General features: G+C 45.3%; 1 protein-coding gene and 1 pseudogene across 2 annotated transcripts; one reads left to right on the top strand and one right to left on the bottom strand.

Annotated features, from left to right (window-relative positions):
* Positions 1-212: 212 nt before the first annotated feature.
* On the bottom strand, positions 213-1,599 carry IGFL4 (IGF like family member 4). Of its 2 annotated transcripts, none has more exons than XM_036302967.1 (4): positions 1,480-1,599; positions 1,095-1,145; positions 738-1,021; positions 213-618 (listed from the first exon to the last, which is right to left on the bottom strand). In XM_036302967.1, exons 1-4 carry the CDS (start codon positions 1,496-1,498, stop codon positions 532-534), a joined length of 441 nt encoding a protein of 146 aa, XP_036158860.1. In that variant the 5' UTR covers positions 1,499-1,599; the 3' UTR covers positions 213-531. The 2 variants fall into 2 exon arrangements, with proteins under 2 accessions (XP_036158860.1, XP_036158862.1); XM_036302969.1 differs by having other exon boundaries at positions 227-618; positions 738-997.
* Positions 1,600-21,285: 19,686 nt separating this feature from the next.
* On the top strand, positions 21,286-22,047 carry LOC118652760 (annotated as a pseudogene).

Here is a 22,047-nt window from a genome sequence, read left to right as displayed (position 1 = left end):
CACCTCCTAGTTTAGGTCTGCTTCCTGAGGGATTGGGCCTAAGCTGGCAGTCAGACATCCCTCTGGCAGCCTGGGAGCCCTTGGGGGATGTCTGACTGATGGCTTAGGCCTGCTCCAGGGAGCAGACCTAAACCACCAGTCAGACATCCTTAGTGCAGCTGAGGAGGTGGGTGAGGCTCCTGCCACTGCCACTGTGCTCATAGCCTTCAGGCCAGCTTGTGGCTGAGTGGAGCTCCCCCTGTGGGAGCGCACTGACCACCAGGGGGCAGTTCCTGTGTTGAGTGTCTGCCCCCTGGTGGTCAGTGCGGATCATAGTGATGGGTCTTTCCTGGTTCTACCATTAGGGTCAATTTGCATATTACCTTTTTATTATATAGGATTCCAGTTATTTATACATTGTTTCTGGCATGTCTCCTGACTGGAGATTGAACCCACAACCTTGGTGTATCAGGACGATGCTCTAACCAGCTGAGCTATCAGGCCAGGATTAAAGACCTTATAGTTTATCATAGGACTGCTGACCCGCAAATATTACAGTCTTGAGTGTCCTGTGTCTATGCTCCTCAGGATGGTCCAGATAAATTCAGTTCTGGTAGAGGGCTTGCTAGGCAAGTATTCCTTTAGAGAGATAGAGAGGTGAGAGAACCAGAGAGAGACATGGGTGATGGGAAGCTCAGCAGAGACTGATGCAACAAATGCCACCCCTGCCCTGCCCACAGCCAGAACTGGACTCTTACCTGGCCACAGATCCTGCTGAGGGGGGCGGCAATGCAGTTGGACTTTGTGCCTGGGACCTTAAACCTGACAGTGGCCCGATTCTGAGAGCCCCAGGACTCAAGGCAGCAGTGCTGGAAGCAGGGCCAGAAGGTGCAGTTGGGACCACAGAGGCGGGTGTGGTTCAAGGACAGGACGGTGCCCTCATCACAGCACTGCTCCAAGGGGTTGTAGATCTCGTCCCCACACTTGGGTGCTGGATGGCACATCCACAGCCCAGTATCTGAACAAGCCAGAGCAGAAGGGGCTCCAGGATGGGTCTTAGACCTTGGAAGCCTCCTCCCACTTAAAGTGCCACCTCCTACCTCCACCTTTCTCACCTGTGAGTCCTTCCGAGTCTGAGAACAGGAGTTCAAAAATGAAGACGGCAGCTGAGAAGCAGAAGGGGAATGAGAATAATGCTGGAGAGTAGCCTGGTCGCTGTCATGGGGCCCAAGAGATGCCAATGAGCTTCTTTCATTGCTAACAGCTCACAGTGGATTTTGAGACAGACTCTGGGTGGCAGGGAGGGCTCTAGGAAGAGCTAAGATTCTGAAATTTGCAGGTTGGGGGAGAGATTGTAATGCAGTCAGACATGTTACAGGGGGCGGGTTTAGGGGGTGGGAAGCCAATAATAGAGTAGGAGAGAGAATTAAGTGTGAGGTTCAGAGGTACAGTATGGGTGTGATAACACATACGCTAGACTTGGGGCTGGTGCCCTCTTACCAAAGATTCTGGGCACCATGGTTCTTGATGACCCTCCAGAGTAGTTGATGGCAGAGCAGCAGGAGGACTGGTTGTGGGACCGTAGACTGTGACTTATATACAAACACACATTACACACCTCACATTACAAAGAAGGGCAGGGCTGCCAGAAAGGGAGGGTTATGAAGCGTTATAGTTGCATGAAAAAAACAACCACATCAATGTTTTAAGAAAATATTCCTGAACTAGTTCCAACTGATTTCCATCTCAGATATCTCAAAGCCTCAGGGTAAATATTACTAATTTTTCCAAGTTAGCAAAGATTCATTGGCACGTCACCCACCAAATCCTGGCTCGTCCTAGTTTCCCACACTTCTCATAGCCAATCCACATTCAGACCCGCACTGTCTGTAATTCTTCTGAGTTTTTAAGGGGAAATTATGAAGTTGCAGTGTGATTTAGAAGGAGAGCAGGGGCTGCAGAAACCCTGGTAGGGAGAATAAAAAAGGAACAGATGTAGGATAGACCCTCTGGGATTCATAAAACCGACTGAAAGGGCACCTTGTAGAGTGTCTGGTCCAAAGAAAGGCTCCATCCATGATTCTCACTGTTATTGTATTGTCACCATCACTGTTGTTGCCACAAGATAATAAGTGAGTTATTCCATGGCCCCTCTGTTCTCTGCTGCCCCCCGACCCCCGGCCATGTCACAGCGAATAGGTTGGGAAGGTGAAAGAGAGGAGGCAGAGACTTTCAGACCTGGTAAAGCTCATGGTTAGTGGAGGGACTTCCTCCCCTTAAGTGTATGTGCAGTACTTTAGTATGAGAGGTCCATGCATTTACATGTATTAGCCCTCCTCTCTTAATTTGGCATGTGTCTGTGTGGGTTGGTATATATGTTGGCAGGTTTCCTTAATGTGCCCTCCTGCCCATGCACCTGGGCTCCTACCTTTAGAGACTTGCCTCCCATTTACACAGACTTGGAAGGACTACATTCCTGTTTCCTAAATGAATGAGCTCCGTGTTTCATTCGTAATTCTCAACCTACAGGCAAGGAATTCCTGACTAAAATGGAAAGCCCTCGATAAACAGCACAACTGACTATGAAGCAAAACCATAAGCTATTCCTAGAGGACTTCACGGCTGTGTAATCAAATTGTCTACATAGAAATCCCACGGGAGCTACTGTAGAGCCAGAGGCAAAGCTGATAGATTCAGCCAGCCAGTCACAAGACAAGGAGCCCTTAGAATTTTTTTTTGATTATTTTTTAAAGAATAGTTTATTGATTTTTTTTTTATAGAAAGAGGAAAGGGGAGGGAGAGAAACATCAATGTGAGAGCGCTACATCCACTGACAGGCCCCTAGTGGGGATGGAGACTGCAACCCTGTAGATGTCCTGACCAGGAATCGTACTAGCAACCTCCTGGTGCATGGACGATGCTCAAGCAACTGAGCTACACGGGCCAGGCCCATCAAGCCCTTTTAGAGTCAGACAGGTTCATACTTACATAGACAACGAAAGTAAGACTGGCCCCAGGTGCCAGCTGCCCCCGCCCCTTGCACAGGATGACAATCGAACAAAGGCGTCAGGTGACTGCAGCAAGGATGACAGGACCCTGTTGGTGAGGAGAGAATGTCACCTGTGTCTGAGCAGCTTTAGAGCCTGCAGCTCAACCCCACAGGCACGAGGTAGAAGCCTCAGACCCGGCATCACTGGGAGATGACAAGGAGAAAGGCTCCTAGGACAGCTTCCCTGAAGAATAGAGAAGCAGTGAGAACAGCGTTATGGCAGCTCTTCCTAAGCCTCCCAGGCTCTCCTGTCCCAGGAGGGATAGTGTCCCACCAAGATTAAGGTTAACCACACCCAATCCTGGCTTATGTGTCCCATGCGGAAACATGAAAAACTGGAAGTTATCATTGAAATTGGAAAGGTTGCAGGATACAAAGTCAACACACTAAGACTAATGTTTCTATACACTAACATTAACGATGGGAAATTGAAAATGAAAAAACAGTACCATTTATCCCTCCATTGAAATACTTAGGGATGAGTCTAATGAAACAAGTACACCATGTATATGAGGAAACTATAAATAATGAATGAAAGAAATCAAAGATGAACTAAATAAATGGGGAGACGTTTACATTGTGATTTGGAAGATGCTGTATAAATATAGTTAAGATGTCAGTTTGTTACGGGACGGGGTCTGGGCCTGGGGCGGGTCTGCCTAGGGCCCATGCTGGTAGTGTGTGGATTCTTAACTTCCTGTAGGAAAGATTTCACAAGATGAGTTCTGGTGGCTCTTGAGAGTATCTTTATTAAAGCTGGGGACAGTGAAACCAAGGGAGGGCTTAAGGTAGAAGAAGCAACAGGCAGGAGAAGAGAAAAGGGATCCTTGGAGACAGGGTCAGAGGCTTAGCCCAGGTCGAGCTGCCTCTGTCCACCGCACCCCTGGCTGTACTTCTCGTGAGTCCTTTGGGGTTTAGAAGATGCGTGCCTCTGGGGGGAGAAGTCCAGGAAGGGAAAGGTGCCGGTGTGTTCCCAGGAGGGAGAGGGAGCCCTGGATCCTTTGTCTTGAAGCTTTAAAAAATTTAAATCTTCACCTGAAGATATTTTTTCGATTGATTTTTAGAGAGGGGTGGGGGGCAGATAGAGACAGAAAGAGGGAGAAACATCGACGTGAGAAAGACACATAAATTGGTTGCCTCCCACACTCACCCTGACTGGGACTGGGGATCGAATTTGCAATCCAGGTATGTGCCCTTGATTGGGAATCGAATACTTTGGTGTGTGGGCTGAGGCTCTAACCACTGAGAAACACTGGCCAGGGCTGTCTTGTAGCTTTTTCTCTTCCTTTGGCTGCCTGGAGTCTGAGAAAGGTCTCGGGTTGGTCTTAACAGAATATCCATTAGCTTTTCAGGTGCAGGCACACTCTTGGGCATTTGCCCCCAGAGAAACAAAACCTTATGGTCCCACAAAAATTCTGTGAGGGCTTATAGCAGGTGTATTTGTAAAAGCCCCAAACTGGAAACAACCCTAATGTCCATCAACAGGTGAATTGATAGACAGGTTGTAGAAATAACCTTAAAATGGACACTACTGAGCAATATAAGCAAGGAACTATTGCTACACCCAAACAGTTGGACAGATCGCAAAGGCATTATGCTGGAAAGAAGCAAGTTTCAGAGATTACAGACAGGGTAATTCCATTGATGTAACATCTGGGCAAAACTATAAAGATCGAGGAAACTAAGATGGCGGCATAGATAAACACCGGGAAATTGCCGCCTCCCACAACAATTGAAAAATACCGCAAAGGACAGAGCAGACATCATCCAGAACAACAGGAAGCCTGGCTGAGTGTAAATTCTACAACTAGAAGGAAAGAAAAGCACGCTGAGAGCCAGAGGAGCTGCAGAGGTACAAGTGCAGAGGTACGGCGGCTCACGCGCCTGCGGAAAGGGGGTGGCACCTGAGGACACGGCTGTTTTTTTTGAATCACAAGCTCCTGACTGCTCTGAACTCTGGTTCCGGGAAGTCTCTGGGGACCCAGGACTCATACGGGGAGAAGCTGGACTGTCGGGCAGCGGGCGAACTTGAGTGCGGCTTTCCCTCAGAGGTGCTTGCAGCAACTATCGGGTCACTGAGACGCGTGACTCCTTAGGAGAATCAGCCATAGCTGCTTTCTCCGCCCTTTGACTCCCTGAGACCCCGCCCCACCCAGGCTGCGGCAGAGGCTTTTGCATGTGAATGTACCTAACTGCAGCCGAGCCAGGCAGACCCGGAACTTCCAAGAGAAGGCCCAAGGCCCCGCAGCGGCTTGCATTGCTTCACAGCTGAGCCTCTTCGTGGCTCCTGCTGTGTGGCCTCAGGCAGAGGCTGAATTAGCACCTCCTTAGATCCAGGAGCCACTGTACCCAGTGGTCAGAGGGGGACCATCCAGATTGCAACTCCTCAGATCCATAAGGGACACATTCAGGGAGCAGACTCAGTGAGCACCAAAGCCCCACTGAAGCAAGTCTTGCCCCAGAAGGGTGTCTTCAGCACAGAAGTTCTCCCACTTCAGACACAGCTGATTCTCACAGCCAATTGGCCTGGAGGTCAATTCCTCCCAGTGATCCTACAACAACCAAGGCACCAAGAGTGCACCAAGAGTGTCCACCTCAGGTAACTGGGGAGGCTGAGCCACTGGGCCCTACAGGACACCTGGCACGCAGGGCCACTCTATCAACACAGGGAAGCAGCCAAAATGCGGAGACAAAGAAACAGGTCACAAATGGCAGAAATGGAGGAAAGCAAACGACTGGATATAGAGTTCAAGGCCACGTTTATAAGGTTTTTCAAGAATTTTATGGAAACCGCTGATAAATTTAATGAATCCCTCAATAAGTATAGTGAGACCATGGAGGACATGAAAAAGGACCAACTAGAAATTAAGCATACACTGACTGAAATAAAGAATAATATACAGAGATCCAACAGCAGACAAGAGGATCCCAAGAATCAAGTCAAAGATTTGAAGTACAAAGAAACAAAAAATACCCAACCGAAAAAGAAAAAAGAAAAGAGATTCCAAAAATATGAAGATAGTGTAAGGAACCTCTGGGACAACTTCAAGCGTACCAACATCAGAATTATAGGGGTACCAGAAGGAGAGAGAGGGCAAGATATTGAAAACCTTTTTGAAGAAATAATGACAGAAAACTTCCCCTACCTGGTGAAAGAAATAGACTTACAAGTCCAGGAAGCGCAGAGAACCCCAAACAAAAGGAATCCAAAGAGGACCACACCAAGACACATCATAATTAAAATGCCAAGAGCAAAAGATAAAGAGAGAATCTTAAAAGCAGCAAGAGAAAGACAGTCAGTTACCTACAAGGGAGTACCCATACGACTATCAGCTGATTTTTCAACAGAAACCATGCAGGCCAGAAGAGAGTGGCAAGAAATATTCAAAGTGATGAATAGCAAGAACCTGCAACCAAGATTACTTTATCCAGCAAAGCTGTCATTCAGAATAGAAGGTCAGATAAAGAGCTTCACGGATAAGAAAAAGCTAAAGGAGTTCATCACCACCAAACCAGCATTATATGAAATGCTGAAAGGTATTCTTTAAGAAGAGGAAGAAGAAAAAGGAACTCTTACCATTTGCCACAGCATGGATGGAACTGGAGAGCGGATAAATACCACAGGATCTCACTTATTTGTGGAATATAATGAACAACATAAACTGATGAACAAGGACTGATCCAGAGATGGAGAGGCATTGATTGGACTGTCGGGCCTTGGAGGGAAGGTAGGGGAGGGTAGGGGTAAGGGGGAAAGATCAACCAAAGGACTTATATGCAAGCATATAGGCCTAACCAATGGACACGGACAACGGGGGGGTGAGGGCATGAGTGGGGGCGGGGGTAGAGGGTAACGTGGGGACAAGGACACATATGTAATATCTTAATCAATAAAAAATATATTAAAAAAAACCTATAAAGATCGAGAACAGAAAGTGGTTGTGGGGGGTTAGGTGTGGGTGGAAGACGTGACCACAAAAGGACTTCCTGGGTTTTTTTGGGGGGTGGTGGCGAGGGGGGTGGAACTGTTCTTAGAAGAGATAGTATCTGCAAGTGCTGACAAAGAGGGGCTTTGGAAACAGGGACTATTGTTATTGCTGGGAGTGGTCACTCCTACCTTGTACCTGGAAACCTCACACAACCGGTTCATTTATGAGGTTAGATAAAATTCCCTCTGCATTTGCAGGGTGTTATTCACTGCATAATGTATACTGTGAATGTATTTGTTAGGCAGATTTGAGAAGATTAAGCCAAAAGAGATATATCTATCAAAACTGTTGAAATGTGCAGCGTGTGAGTATCTGAGGGAGGAGTCGAGGCTGCAGGACAGTGAGTCCTCCATCAGCTGTTCTCTGACTGGATTGTGCCTGGTGCTTGTTCATGGTGAGCATTCCCTCTCACCTTGCCTGCACCTCCCTGAGGGGTGAGCCCTTGGTGGGTCCACTGGTGCTCTGATTACTCAGACCCAATTTAGAGGACATCTTTAGTGACTGTGATGCATTTCATTTGCATGTAGTTTACATTACCGCCCACACTGTTATTTTCTTTTCCAAGGTTGGCCATTTGCTTACTGGGACATATTCCCACCGACTCAGTTCCTGAGCACAGCACACACACACTATCTCCCAGCTCTGCAGGCCCAAGTCTTGGGATCAGTCTCACTGGACGAAAGCCAGGTGTCTGCAGGGCCAGGTCCTTCTGGAGGCTCCAGGGGAGAAGCGTGCCCTTAGCTTCTCCAGCTTCTAGGCTGCATCCCTTGGCTTCCTCCATCTTCAAAGCAGCGTAGGATCTTCAGATTCTCTCTCCCATGCTGCTTCTTGGTGAAGGGAAAAGGCCACGTGTTTCTGCTCTCACAGTGTTGTTCTTACTTCAGGTGCCCGGAGTCAATATGGAGTTACTTGTTGACATCTAAGTACAGTGGCTGTTCCCCCTGCTTACATCACGTGCAACCCTTGACAGACTCTTAGACTTTTAAAGAGTATTTTCGGTGATATTTGGAGGCAATTACTTGAGATTGTTAAATCAGCTAGATAGGAATCATTATTTTTTTTTTTTCAGTTAATAGGATCCTCAAAGTTAGGAAATGTGAATGTTGGAAATGTGAATACTGGATTGTGTCTGGTGCTTGTTTGTACCTGGTAAGCATAGTTGGCTGGTATGGCTCAGTGGTTGAGTGTCAACCTATGAACCAGGAGGTCACAGGTTCAATTCCCAGTCAGGGCACATGCCCGGGTTGAGGGCTCAATCCCCGGGCATTGAGGGGTATGCAGGAGGGAGGCGCTCAATGATTCTCTGCCATCATTGATGTTTCTATCTCTCTCTCCCTCTCCCTTCGTCTCTGAAATCAATAAAAATATATATAAAAAATAGAATCCAAGTTCCTGTGTTTGGAAACATTTCTATGCAACATGTTTCCAGAAATGGACTCCATTTTGATCATAAGGAACATGCCCGCAGCCCCCAGTTCTTGTGGTATCTCTGCAGGTGTTTTCTTTATTGATACTTACAGTCCTAACATCAGGAGGGCTGGTATTTCACTGAGCTTGAAGAGGACACTGAGCTCTGGGAGGTTAAGTCGTTGGACAAAATCCTACTTATAAGTGGTGCAGTCAGATCCCTGATGTCATGGAACGAAATTATGAGCATACTAGTGGCCTGGTGCATGAATTCATGCACATTGGAAGGAAATTAATTAGAGAAGAAATATTTTAATATCACTATTCTCCCTTTCTCTGTAATACAAGTGTCAGAGATGAAAGAAAATTAGTAAAACGTATATGAAAGTAATATATAAATTGATTAATAAATAAACAATAACAACATGATATAACAACAACAAAGACATGATATAAAAAGAACAAAAACATAATATAAAAACATCAAAAACATGATATAAAAACAACATTGACAGCCGAAACCAGTTTGGCTCAGTGGATAGAGCATCGGCCTGTGGACCGAAGGGTCCCAGGTTCGATTCCGGTCAAGGGCATGTACCTGGGTTGCGGGCACATCCCCAGTGGGAGATGTGCAGGAGGCAGCTGATCGATGTTTCTCTCTCATTGATGTTTCTAACTCTCTATCTCTCTCCCTTCCTCTCTGTAAAAAATCAATAAAATATATTTTAAAAAACAACAACAAAAAACCCCCACAACATTGATAAAAAACAATGACTGATATGCCAAACCGGTTTGGCTCAGTGGATAGAGCGTCGGCCTGCGGACTGAAGGGTCCCAGGTTGGATTCCGGTCAAGGGCATGTATCTTGGTTGTGAGCATATCCCCAGTGGGGGGTGTGCAAGAGGCAGCTGGTCGATGTTTCTCTCTCATCGATGTTTCTAACTCTCTATCCCTCTCCCTTCTTCTCTGTAAAAAATCAATAAAAAATATTAAAAAACAAACAAACAATGACTGATAAATTGATTAAACTTATTCTAACACTGAGGCCAGTGTCAGATGGGGACAAATCAATTCTTGGAATCAGAACAACCTCTCCTCCGCAGATCCTGTTAATACTTCAGCTTAGATTATGTTAGGTCGAAATCTTTTGATAATAAATCTAGTACCATTCCAGAGACCCAATTTACTATTAAAATTTCTCAGTAGCATGATGACTGCACCTACTTTCAATTCTAATTTATGACACGGCATTCCTGAAGGAGTAATACTTTTAAGAAATTCAATGGGAAATTTTTTCTTTTCGCATCATCCATTGCATCTAGTATTATTGTCGGTTATACAGCCGTCTCTGAGTCTTAATGCAATATCCATTCCCCTGCCTTTTCAGCATGTGGGAAAAGAATAGGATACATCATCGCATCCAATGTAGGAAACAGGATACTGATTTGTTTTATTTTAGTGGCATTCGGATTATCAGGATCTGGTTTACAATGAATGAGCAAGTCCCTTTCAAAAGGAGGTTCTCCATCTTCGTTTCTGAATATGACAGCAACTTCGGTTACATAAGGATAATTATATCTACTCGGATCACTGTTATGATCATATTTATTTTTTATTTTTTATTTTTTTAAAATATATTTTATTGATTTTTTACAGAGAGGAAGGGAGAGAGATAGAGAGTCAGAAACATCGATGAGAGAGAAACATCGATCAGCTGCCTCCTGCACATCTCCCACCGGGGACGTGCCCGCAACCCAGGTACATGCCCTCGACCGGAATCGAACCTGGGACCCTTCAGTCCGCAGGCCGACGCTCTATCCACTGAGCCAAACCGGTTTCGGCTGTTATGATCATATTTAATCACCATTGTTACTTCCATGCAACTCGGCTGCTTTCTTTCAGCTTCAGAATGTCAACAAAAACAACCAAAGTCACCATTGACAATGACAGATCGAAACACATGCGTGCGATTGGTGCCAGCAAAAGCTTTATGTGTACCGTGAATGCGCAAGTCAACTTAGCCTTTTATAGATATAGAACAGACTTGCTTAATTAGACCTGCTTTCTGATGTAGCTAAATGTTTTCAGCCCAGTGAAGCACCTCAACTTCTCTTTCAAGGAATTGTCAGCAACACAACAGCAAATATCAACATGGAGCAGATTATTATTGTAGATCACGTAGGGAGAACAAAGGGTGAAATATTTAACTGCAGCAGCTTTTGACTATATTCTGTGCAGTGAGAAAACCTGAAGTCATTTTCAAGGTCCACCATTTGTTACCTCTTTTCAGTCGGGTCAAGTTTCTAAGCTTTCTAAACCTCCGTTTTCCAGCTAATGAAAAGAAAATAGGATTCCACTGAGTCTCCTATCTACCTACCCCAGGACTTCTGTGGGGATCAAATGAGGTGAGGCACGGGAAAACGCTTCACAGACATTTGGTTTAAGTATAAAATGTTTCCACATGAGGCTAGTCATCGCTAGGGAGAGGAAGCCAGGTGTTGCTACTTGACATCATTACCCAGATGGTCGGATACTTAGAACTATGAAGGGGCCACAGCTAGAAACTGGTAACAGCATTGGACTTACAAGTGCAAGTGGGATGGAGTTCGAAGAGGAAAGGGAGAATTTTATTTTTCCTTAAAAAAAAACATGTGCTGGAAGTTTTGCCTTATATATGCATGTCTCTGAAATTTTAGAAAGAATCCAGGTTGGGCAAGTAACCAGGAGAGTCACCACCTCTGGCATGCTCAGCAGGATGACCGAGGTGAGCAGGAGTGCTGTGGGCAGACGGAGTGGGTCCTCATTCTCTATCATGGGGGCGGGGGGAGGGGAAAAGGGGGAACAGGAGGAAGCAGGATGGGAGGTGGGAGGAGGAGCTGCCTGAGCTGAACCCTGATGAAGGAACTTTTTCAGGTGAAGGGCGGAGGGCTGCAAGCAGAGACACGCAGGGGCCAGGCTTGGAAGCCTGTTGGGGAATTGCAGGAGAGGCTGTTGGGCGGGGGATGGAGGCCAGCGCTGCTGTAGGAGCTGCAGAGGGGGGAGCAGGGCAGGTCATGAGGCCTTGCTGGGCACGCTAGGGAGTTGGGGTTTCATCCCTGAGGCAGTGGGGAACCCCCAAGGCTTTCCAGCCGGAAATTCCAAATGAGGTCACATTCCTGTGACACTGAAGTGTCCGCCCTCACACTCGGGGCTGTCAGTCATCACTGCAGCGAGGCAGGGATCCCCTGGATCACATGTCCGCTCCCTATTACTATCTCAATCGTTCACTTGTTTCTCTCTTACAATATTGTTTGTTGGTGTTGGTGACAGATTCCATGCGTTTCTTGCATTTCTGCACGTCTTGCACTGAAGCACTGACTGTTTTTTCTCCCACCTTCTTTTCAAGGATGTTTGTACAGCAAGCATGTCAAACTCAAAGGCTAACACGGGCCAAATAAACAAGATTTAAGTGTATGTGGGCCACAAAAAAACTAAAAGCTTCAATTTTCATAGAAACGTAGGTTTATTTCGAAAAGTATAGTATAAAAAAAAAGAACAAGAGCAATGATAAAATTAATGTTTCTTCCTGACACTTGGCATCCCTTCTCTGCTACTATCTCTTCTACTTGGGGGGAAATCTTGTTGGCAGTGATCAATTTCAAAACTGACCCAAGGTGAGTGTCAGTAATTCTGGATCTGACAGGAGGATTATTTCCTTTTATAATTATAAATAACTGCTGTCATGGTAAGTACTTCCAAACATGGAAATAATTCCAAACATGCGAATTTTCGAGTATTTTCAAACCTGGCAGGTAAATATTTGTAAAATTCAGGCACACCAACTTCACTGAATTTTGCCTTCAAATCTGAATCACACTGGATCTCAATTACTTCCATTTGCATTTGATTAGATATTGATTCTATATTTATTGAAAATATAGAAGAAAACAAAGAAAACTTGTCTTCTAAAAATTTAAAATCTGCAGACCTTGTTTCAAATTCAGTTCTAAGGCTTAAAAATTTTTTTCTGCGTATTTTTGTTACAGTGCAGTTTCACCTAGACTTGATTTATTCATGTTGCATGTCAGAAAGTGCATTAAATCTTCATTTTTCAACCGTTTTCCCCAAAGAACTAGCTTACATTTGAATGCTTTGACTTGGTCACACATGTTTGTAATAATCTTATCTTTTCCTTGCAGTTATTTATTTATTTGTTTATTTATTTTTTATTTAAAGTATTACAAATAGTAGTACATATGTCTCCTTTTTTTCTTGCAGTTTTAAGTTTAAATCATATAAGTGTTTTGTTATATCAACCACGAGTATTTTGTTAAATCTTGCAACCATATTGTCTCAAAAAACAGGCTTGTGTCTTGATTTTTAGTTATTAATAACTGACATATTTCTTCTTTCAAGTCCCAGAATCATCTAAGAATCTTGGAGCAGGATAGCCAACGTACCTCGGCATAGTAGGGCAAGTCGGAATATTTGCTAATTCACTTAAGAAAGCAGAGAACTGTCACTGATTTAAATTTCGAGATCTTATAAAGTTGATAATTTTTTTTGATAGGTGTCAACACATTTTCCATGTTTATTCCCTTGCACATAATACTTCTTGATGTATAATGCAATGTGTAAGATGAATCTTGGATTCGTCATAAATTTCACTGTTTTTTTTGCAGTAATGCCACAAAACCATTGTTTTTTCCGGTCATCGAAGGAGCTCCATCTGTAGCTACAGAAGTTAATTTTGAGAGAGGTAGATTGTATTTTTGCAGAAGTTTAGAAACACAATTAGAGATATCTTGTCCTGTACTAGTGTTATGCATCGGTACTAGTTCTAATAATTCCTTAAACATGTTGAAATCTGTGTCACAAGCACGAAGAAACACAGCTAATTGAGCTAAGCTTCCAGTGTCTGTACTCTCCTCACAGGCAATGGGAAAAACTTTGAAACTAGATGATTTTGTTTTGATCTGAATACTTAAGTTGTCCGCCAAATCAGTAACTCTTTCTGCAACTGTATTTCGAGACAAAGATTGTTTGAAAAGACTTCACATTTCCAGGACAAACAATTTCTGCAGCTTTAATTAGTAAAAGGTTTCAAGGGTTTAGCCATCAACTCCGACAAGATGTAGCTGGCATGCACGGTTGCTTCACTTTCTGGTGATACTTTAGTAAACATGAACTGTTTTCTCAGTCCCAACTTGAGCTCTTTCAACTTTCCTTGTCTCATTAATCCCTCGTAATTATCATATTTTGATTTGTGTTGTTCATAGTGACGATTAATGTTGTATAACTTTGGTACACTAATAGCATTATTACATTTCAAGCAGATTATTTTATTTTGTACTTCACAGCAAAAATACTCCAATTCCCACTTTTCCTGGAAATTTTGCTGTTCGTCAGCAATTTTTTGTTTATTTTTACTACCACTTGATTTTGATAGAGACATGCTAAGTACAAAGGGCTGAAACAAATGAGTAATCATTAACATAAAATAATAGAACATTTAATAAAAATTAATATTTTTTCTTGAACATTAACTCACCAGACAGACACTGAATAACTGCACAAATTAATAAGTGTAACTCAAATAAACCTATTTTTCTTGTTCTCCGAAAACGAAATATTTCCTGTTGCGCACACCAAACAAGTCAGTCCAAGACTAATGACGTAGCAATCGGCTGCTAAAATATTCGTTGTTAGTATTAGTGGAGAGAAAAGGTGCGCCTGTGTGTAAGGTGTGTAAGGGAAATGAATGAAACACAATTATAATAATCAATCATTAGCGAACCTTGTAGTTTGTTATTAATAACTAGAGGCCTGGTGCACGAAATTTCTGCATGGGTGGGGTCCCTAAACTGGCCAGCCATCAGGACCAATCAGGTTCCCCACATCTCCCCCTCCTCCTTCCCTTGCTGCCCCTGTCTGCCACCACCCACCCCGGTTTCCTTATGATCAGTACAACAAAGTACTGATAGGGTGGTCATAATAATCTGGCTGGTCATAATAATCTGGCCACTCAGTGTATATATAGATTATGTGTAACAGGATATTATTAAAAATTAAGTTATGAAATTTTTATTAAAATGTTTCTTACATACCATTTATTGGCTGGGCTGTAAAAATATTTGTTGCATGAGCTTGACATGCTTGTTGCACAGTGAACAGCCATGGCGGGTGGAGAGTGTGTCCCTCCAGAGCACCGGGTAGACGTGTTTAGCGTCCTGTGTAACAGTGACAAGGTCTTCCTCCAGGACAACGCCAGGCAGGCTTGCTGCCCGATGTGAAACATTCACATTTCCTCACTTTGTGGACGGTCTCCTGTAATGCAACCCACTGTGTGTGCTGGCATCCCCTGGACCTCCTCCCTCGCCCTGTGGGAACTGGGACTTGGGGGACAGGTGCAAATTTTGATACTCTGGTTACTCTCTGTTGCTGTGATAGGAAACTGTCCTTTGTCTCTGACCCAGAATTCTTGTGTCTTCTGGGAGAAGCCAATGAAACTACAGCAGGGTGCAGTAGAGTTAATATCGAAGTCCCTTCCCAGTTTCTGACAGATCATTTAAATATGTTTTTAACGGTAGAAGGAGAACAGCACAGCCTGACGCAGTCATTGCAGGAAGATGGGAGAAAAATCCTCAGTGCCAGGGGACATAAAGCCACTTCCCTTTCAGACACTTGGTTTAGATGCAGAGCATCTTCTGTTGTATTCAGACTGAGAGCAATACCAGCTGAGCACTTCGGTTTCTCTCCTTTGGATGCATCAGGCTTCTCTATGGGGTGCAGGGCAGGAGGTCTCAGGACCAAAGGTGCATTTGGAGGGTGAGGGCCACAGCCCCAACCCTCACTCAGCCCTCTTTGGGGGCAGAGTGTGACAGCACCACTGGTGCCTTAGTGTGGTTGAGTTTGGACTGACAAGACAAAAGGAAGAAAATTTTTTTTTTCTTAAATGAACTAGCAGGAAGCTCCCTGGAGCGTGTGTTTTGAATCGTCACAGGTGATTCTGTGCTATGAGCATAAATGGATTAACTACCTCAGTCCTTACTGTAAGGTTGGAACCCAGGGCAGGGACTCAGGCATGGGGTGGGAATCCCAGCCCGAGGAGAGAGCTGAGGCTTGTGCCACAAACGGTTTGTCCTTGAGCAGGCAGGCCTGCCAGCATCCCCCACTCATACCACTTGGGTTGGGAGGGCTGACCATGCGGTCCCCCCTTTCTGCCTTCTTTGCCCTGGGGTCCCATGTTTCCCCCCTTTCCCTCCAGTTTGTCCCTCTCACCGGCTATTTCTTTGTTGGACCAGAGCCATGGTCGGCAAACTGCGGCTCGTGAGCCACACGCGGCTCTTTGGCCCCTTGAGTGTGGCTCTTCCTAAGCCTTAGGAGTACCCTAATGAAGTTAATAACAGTGTACCTACCTATATTGTTTAAGTTTAAAAAATTTGGCTCTCAAAAGAAATTTCAATCGTTGTACTGTTGATATTTGGCTCTGCTGACCAATGAGTTTGCCGACCTCTGGTCCAGAGATTGAGGAGAGGAGGGGAGCTGGCTGGAGGTGAGATCTGGGGTGTGGCCTAGAATCCTGGGGAAGCCGAACAAAGACCTCTTCAACAGGGTTTCTTTGAGATGCTCCACCTCCACTGCATCTGCTTCTCTGTCTCCATGGAGACATGGCTGTAGAAGGGAAAGAGGTGGAGCAGGATCCTTTGTCCCGAGAGTCTGAGGCCAGGTCCTCTGGTCGCTCAGGTGTCTGTGTAGTCTGGGGCGTTCCACTGGGCCATCCCAGCCCCTCCCGACCCTGTAATGAATGGACCTCCTCCTAGAAGCCCCGATTTCACATTTGTTTTATCTACCTCTTAGGAAGACAATAGAGAAAAATTAGGTAGTGGCAACTCCACTTGCTTAGGTTGGGGGGGGGGGGGGCGGGAAAAGATTTCTTTTTCCAAAGGAAAATAAAAATATTACCTTAAAAACACTTTCCAAAAATTTTTAAAAAGTAAAAAAAAAGAGGGAGACATTTTCCATTATCCACTGGATGATTTTAATTCCCCAAACTTTTCTCTTTCTTTTCCCCCATAAATAAGTTTCACTCTTTGGTGAATTTCTCCACTCGTTTAAGATGACACGATACTCAAACAGGTAGAGTTTCACATCGGGGCCCCTGGCCTGCCCCTGTCCCCACATCCTATTCCTGCCTGAGAGTCCTTCCCAGGCTTCTCATCTGTTACCCCACCCCCACCCCACCCCACCAGGTGACTTCCAGTCACTCTCAGCAGGAACTAAGGTTTTGTGTGTGTTGGGTGCTTAGGTCTTGATTTACCATTTTCCCCTGTGGGGGTTGCGGGCGGGACACTTCTTATAACACCTCTGTAAGTTGTACGTAACCCACTGCAATAGAAAGGTAAGATGAATTTCAGCAGATAATGAGTTAGCATATGAATAAATATCTGCCACCATTTGGATCCTCCCATCTCCAGCATCTTGATCTTGGTCCCAGGAACCAAAATAAATCAAAAGAGCCCCTCCCCTGAGGCAGAGTGAATGGGTATATGAGAGAGGTCTCTTACTCAGGACAGTGAAAAATGTATTGTTATGAATTCGAATCATGGGCGGGGGCGGGGATTGGAGCTGGAGCAGAGACTCAAGTTTGTGATTACGTGACCCTCTTTTGTAAACGGGGCCACTTTGGAAATTGCACTTTGTTGGAAATTAGCCAGCTGTCACCACCTGGATTTTGATTATACCCTTTCTTCCACCCTTTAATCTGATCTTGACTTTGTCCGGGGTGGGAGGTGAGGGAGGTGGAGCAGCTGGCTCCGGCTTTTTGGAGTTTGTGCTTTTGCTGGATGAGCACTCCAGTGTCAGCCACGAACCACTTCATTCCACTATCTCAATTTCAAAATAAAAGGAAACTTATATGGAAAAAAATTATGTTTTTATTTCACCTTAGCTGGTTTAGTTCAATGGATAGAGTGTGTCAGCCTGTGGACTGAAGGGTCCCAAGTTCGATTCTGGTCAAGGGCACATACCTCATTTGCAGCCTCCTCCCTGGCCTAGGCCCTGGTCAGGACGCAACCAATTGATGTGTTTCTTTCACATTAATATTTCTCTCTATCTTTCCTTCTCTCTTCCACTCTCTCTAAAAATCAATGGGAAAATATCCTCAGGTGAGGATTAAAAAAATAAATTAAAAAATAAGTGTTTATTTCTTGCCTTTATTTATTCTTTCTTTTCAAAAGGACTTCTGCAGGTACTGTACTGATATCTATACTAATAAAAGACAAAGATGCTAATTGACCGTACCTTCACTATGCACACCAGCCAATCAGAAGAGAATGCAAATGAACCCAACAAAGATGGCCGTTAAATTTGCATACTGCAGGCAGAGCAGGACAGCGCCATCCATCGCCTGCCCCGCTGCCATCCGGGCCTGCTATCTGCAACTCGACCCAGGGCGGCCGGGCAGGACAGCAGCGATCCGCCGGCCCAACCAGCTGCCATCCGGGCATCCCCTGTGCCAACCGACCTGGGGTGGCCAGGCGGGACACCAGCGATCCACAGGCCTGACCGGCAGGGCGGCAGAGATGGGAGGGAGCCAAGGCAGTAGAGACGGGAGGGAGCGAGGCAGTGGAAAAGGGAGCGAAGCCCGCTGCGGGCTTTGCTCCCTTCTCTGCTTCGCTCTGGCCTCAGGAAGCCCTATTCTTGCAGGAATCTTCCTGCAACAGGCCTCTAGTATATATATATATATATATTACATATAAGTGATTTTGCTTTATTTACAAAATTTATACCTAGTACTTTTTATTGAGATACCATTTATGCACTATGAGTTTACCCCTTTAAAGTATATGATTCAATGATATTTTTGCTGACTACATTGAACACTTCTAAAGAACACAATTAGACTCCCCAGGATTGGGGTGTGGGTGAAGACAATTCCCACCGAGTGATGGGAAGAGGTCCAGGTGACCCCACACAGAGGGTTTATTTACAGGAGAAGAGCCACAAAGTTAAGAGACCTTAACCTTTCTTCATTGTGTCAACTTTGTTGACTCAGTCACTGAGAGACTCTTTGTATTCTCCTCTGAAGGCATCTAGCCTAGACTGCCCACTAGATCCTTCTGCAGTGATGGGCATGCACTTTATCTGCACTGTTCAGTGTGGTAGCCAGTGTGGTAGCCACCAGACACACGAGGCTATTGTGGACCAAAAAAAAAGTGGTGCTGTAATAAATCACAAATTCCTAACTGGGCAGGTCATGGTGGGTAGTCCCACCCCAGGCCTGTAACTTCTTTAGACCAGTCCATTGTTCTTGTGCATCTGCTTAACACATCTTTTGCTGGGACTGACCAGCAGACCCTGAGCGACGGATGAATGGATTACTCTGACACAGGTTTCTGTGAAAGAGAAGGCTAAGGGGCTGCTTGGCAGGAGGCACCAAAACAGCCCCACTGCCTGCCTTCTTAGGCTTTTATTGTAACAACAGCTTGAACTAAAATTAACCTCTACTATCAGCAGGGTAAGTATCCTTGAGAAAGCACATGCTTCTAGGAGGTCGTGTTTAAAGCCTAAACATAGAGATTCCAGCAAAACACCCAGGGGCTCGGACTATTATGGAAAAGTCAAGGCAGAGGCTGCTGCCTTCGGCAAGGTCTCCCTAGTGGCCCCCAACCTTTTGGAGAATCCTCCTCACAGACTTTTCAACTAAGTCCTGTGCTTCTCCACAACATTTAAGATGCCAGAAGTAACACTACTTGAAGGCACAACCGCCCTTAAGAAAGCACATAATCTTCCTAATTATCCTGTCATCCCATCCCCCCTTGCTTTCTCCCACCTCCACGTAATCTTCCTTACATTCACTCCTTAATTTCAGCTGCATACAAGTGGCTGCAAAACTTATTCTCCAGAGTGTTTGAGGTCTTGCTCCCCAGTATATGTCATCAGTTTGGCTCAAATAAACTTTATATAAAATTCTCTACATGTTTGGATGTTTCTTATGTCGACACTATTAAACACTTGAAATGTGATTCATGAAACTGAGACACTGAATTTTTCATTTTGTTTAATTAATTCACTTAAAAGCAGTGTGTGCAGGGGCTGCCATATTGGATACACCATGCTCCAGAGAGACACTGCTGCCTCAGGATGCTGACCGTCCCCAGGTCCCCCAAGGTCGCCTCACCTGGAAAACATTGCTGAGCTATGGCCTGGAGCCAGCAGGTCCTGGGAGAGCCCCGGGTTCCAGGAACTTGCTCTTGGATCCAATCACTCTGGTTCTTCCCAGGGTTATTGTTTCCAAGCTGAGGCTGAACCTGTCCCAGATCATCCAGGCATGCGGTGCACCGGGCTCAGACCTCAAAAGGATCAACTGGTTTCCTTCTCCTAAGAGGTGACTACCACCATCATGGAGAGAGCTGACAGATGGACCAAGTCCATCCTACAACTGTGCACTTGTCCCATTACCATCCAACTCCCCGTGAAGGGCACTGTTTTCATAATTTTGTAAACCCTTTAAACAGCCCCAATATGGCAGGGCATTTCTGAGCTAGAGCTAATCACCCCAATTTTTAAATGTGGGTATTTAAAATAAACCAAGATTTTAATAACTTATTTGGCCTTTTTTACTTTTTAAATGTGATTTATGTTTTTATTACTTTCAGAGAGGGGGAGAGAGAGAAACATCAATGATGAGAATCATTGATTAGCTGCATTCTGCACACCCTATAATGGGGATCCAGCCTGCAACACAGACGTGTTCCCTGACTAGGAATCAAAACCGTGACCTCCTGGTTCCTGGGTCGATGCTCAACCACTGAGCCACACTGGCCTGGCTGGCCTTTTTTACTTTCAACATGAAGAATCCTCAGAGAAAGTAGCCCTGGTACAGCTCTTGAGATAAACAGACGTAGGTTCCCACGGTTGTCTGTGGTAACTAATCCAACTTGCAATTCACCAGTGCGCCTGGATCTCCTCACTCACCTGTGGAATATGCAGCGATTTGTTCAAACAGGTGAAACTTCCTTCTATTATGGGCTATTTTTTGCCCTGATTGGTGTGGTTCTGAGCATTGGTCTCATTCAAAGGGAGCTCTGTGAATCGGATGGAACCATGGACAAACTGAAGCAAGCCTTCTTTTGAGTTGTACCCAGGATAGATCTGTCACCTGAGTGAAATGTGCATGGTGAAGGTGGTGGTGAAGGTGGTGGTGGTGGGGGGGGTTGGGGTGGGGTGGGGTGGTAGGAGAGCCCGTGAGAAGTGCAGAGCACAACGGAGTGATTAAATCAGCTTATCTTGATGGGCATGCAGATACCAGCTGCCGCTCAAGGTCCCAATCTGCTGGCCTGGAATTTCATATTTACTTAGAGGAGGTGACCACTCCCAGTCCCAGGGTCTGAAATGATAAATACATGGGAAGCTTGATTCCTCCCTCCATTAATTAAAATATACTTGTAATATTGGATTCATCAAAAGGCAGGTACAGGAATGTTCAGAGAAGCCTCATTCATTCCAGTCCCAAACTGTGAACAGCTCAGTTATCCACCAGTGGTAAACAGACAGGTAGATAGTGGTAAGTTCACTAAGTGGAACGAATGCTCCCCAGCAACAAACACGATCTTCTGCTTCACACATAGATACTGTGTCTCTCAGACATCGTGTTCCATGAATAAAGCCAGCACTGAACAGAACATACTGTGTGGTTCACATTGGTCGTTCAAAACAGGCAACACTAATCTATGGTGATGTAACTCAGAAGATCATTAAATCTGGATGTGTGCCCTGGAGCGGTGGGGCGGGATTCAAGGGGTGGCGCAGGCATGAGGGTGGAGAGACCAGTAGTTCCAGACAAGTAGTCAGGAATTTTCCCTCACCTCCAGGACTGGCATGCCCTCTCCAACTGTACACGCCCCTGTCCCCCCTAGCCTCCATCTCAGCCTGCTCCTCTTCTGGGGCCAGGAGCGGCCTCAGTGTTGAGTGAGCCTGCGAATTTTTACAAATCAGCCACCTAGGAGAAAGGACTTGTACTTATATGAGCCATCTTCTGAGTGTCCTTCCCCAGAGATGGGAGATCCTTGTCCTTCCCCATCAGGTCTGTGGCTCATCTCTGCAGGGTTTGTGGCTGTGTAGGTCCCCAAATAAGCTCTGGACGTAAGCAGGCTTGTACAACCAGATAATTTGGACAATACAGTTCCAGACCACAGCTTCCTTTTTCCAGAATTTGAAATCGTCATAGAAACAGAAGATGAGGTTACACCTGAAGTTTCAGAAACAGAAGATGAATCAGAGATTATCGTGAGGAAGAATTGGATCCCATGGAAAAATGAATCCAGGGGAGATGCAATTTTCCAGAGGTTTAAAACTAAAATATTCCAGGAACCAAGAGAGATTCCCAGACATGGCAGAGGGAGTGCCCCCATCTGGGTCTCTGTAAATATCTCTCAAGGAAAGGATATTCCAGGTTGCCCCTGTGGTGCCAAGAGGATATTTGGATTCCAGGTCAGGCCTCAGCTGCCCAGCTAAGGAAGGCCAGACTGCGCAGGCGTGTTGATTGGGCATCCTGGCCGCTTCTGTGCTCAGAGCTGCAGACCCCGCACTGGCTACACAGAGGAATTTGTCTGGAAGCAAGATGTAACAGTTGTGCCTTAA

Source organism: Myotis myotis, unplaced genomic scaffold (genome assembly GCF_014108235.1).
Source record: "Myotis myotis isolate mMyoMyo1 unplaced genomic scaffold, mMyoMyo1.p scaffold_m19_p_34, whole genome shotgun sequence".
Lineage (NCBI taxonomy): Eukaryota > Metazoa > Chordata > Mammalia > Chiroptera > Vespertilionidae > Myotis > Myotis myotis.
Note: the sequence above shows the minus strand (reverse complement) of the source record. Positions and strands in the feature narration are given on the sequence as shown.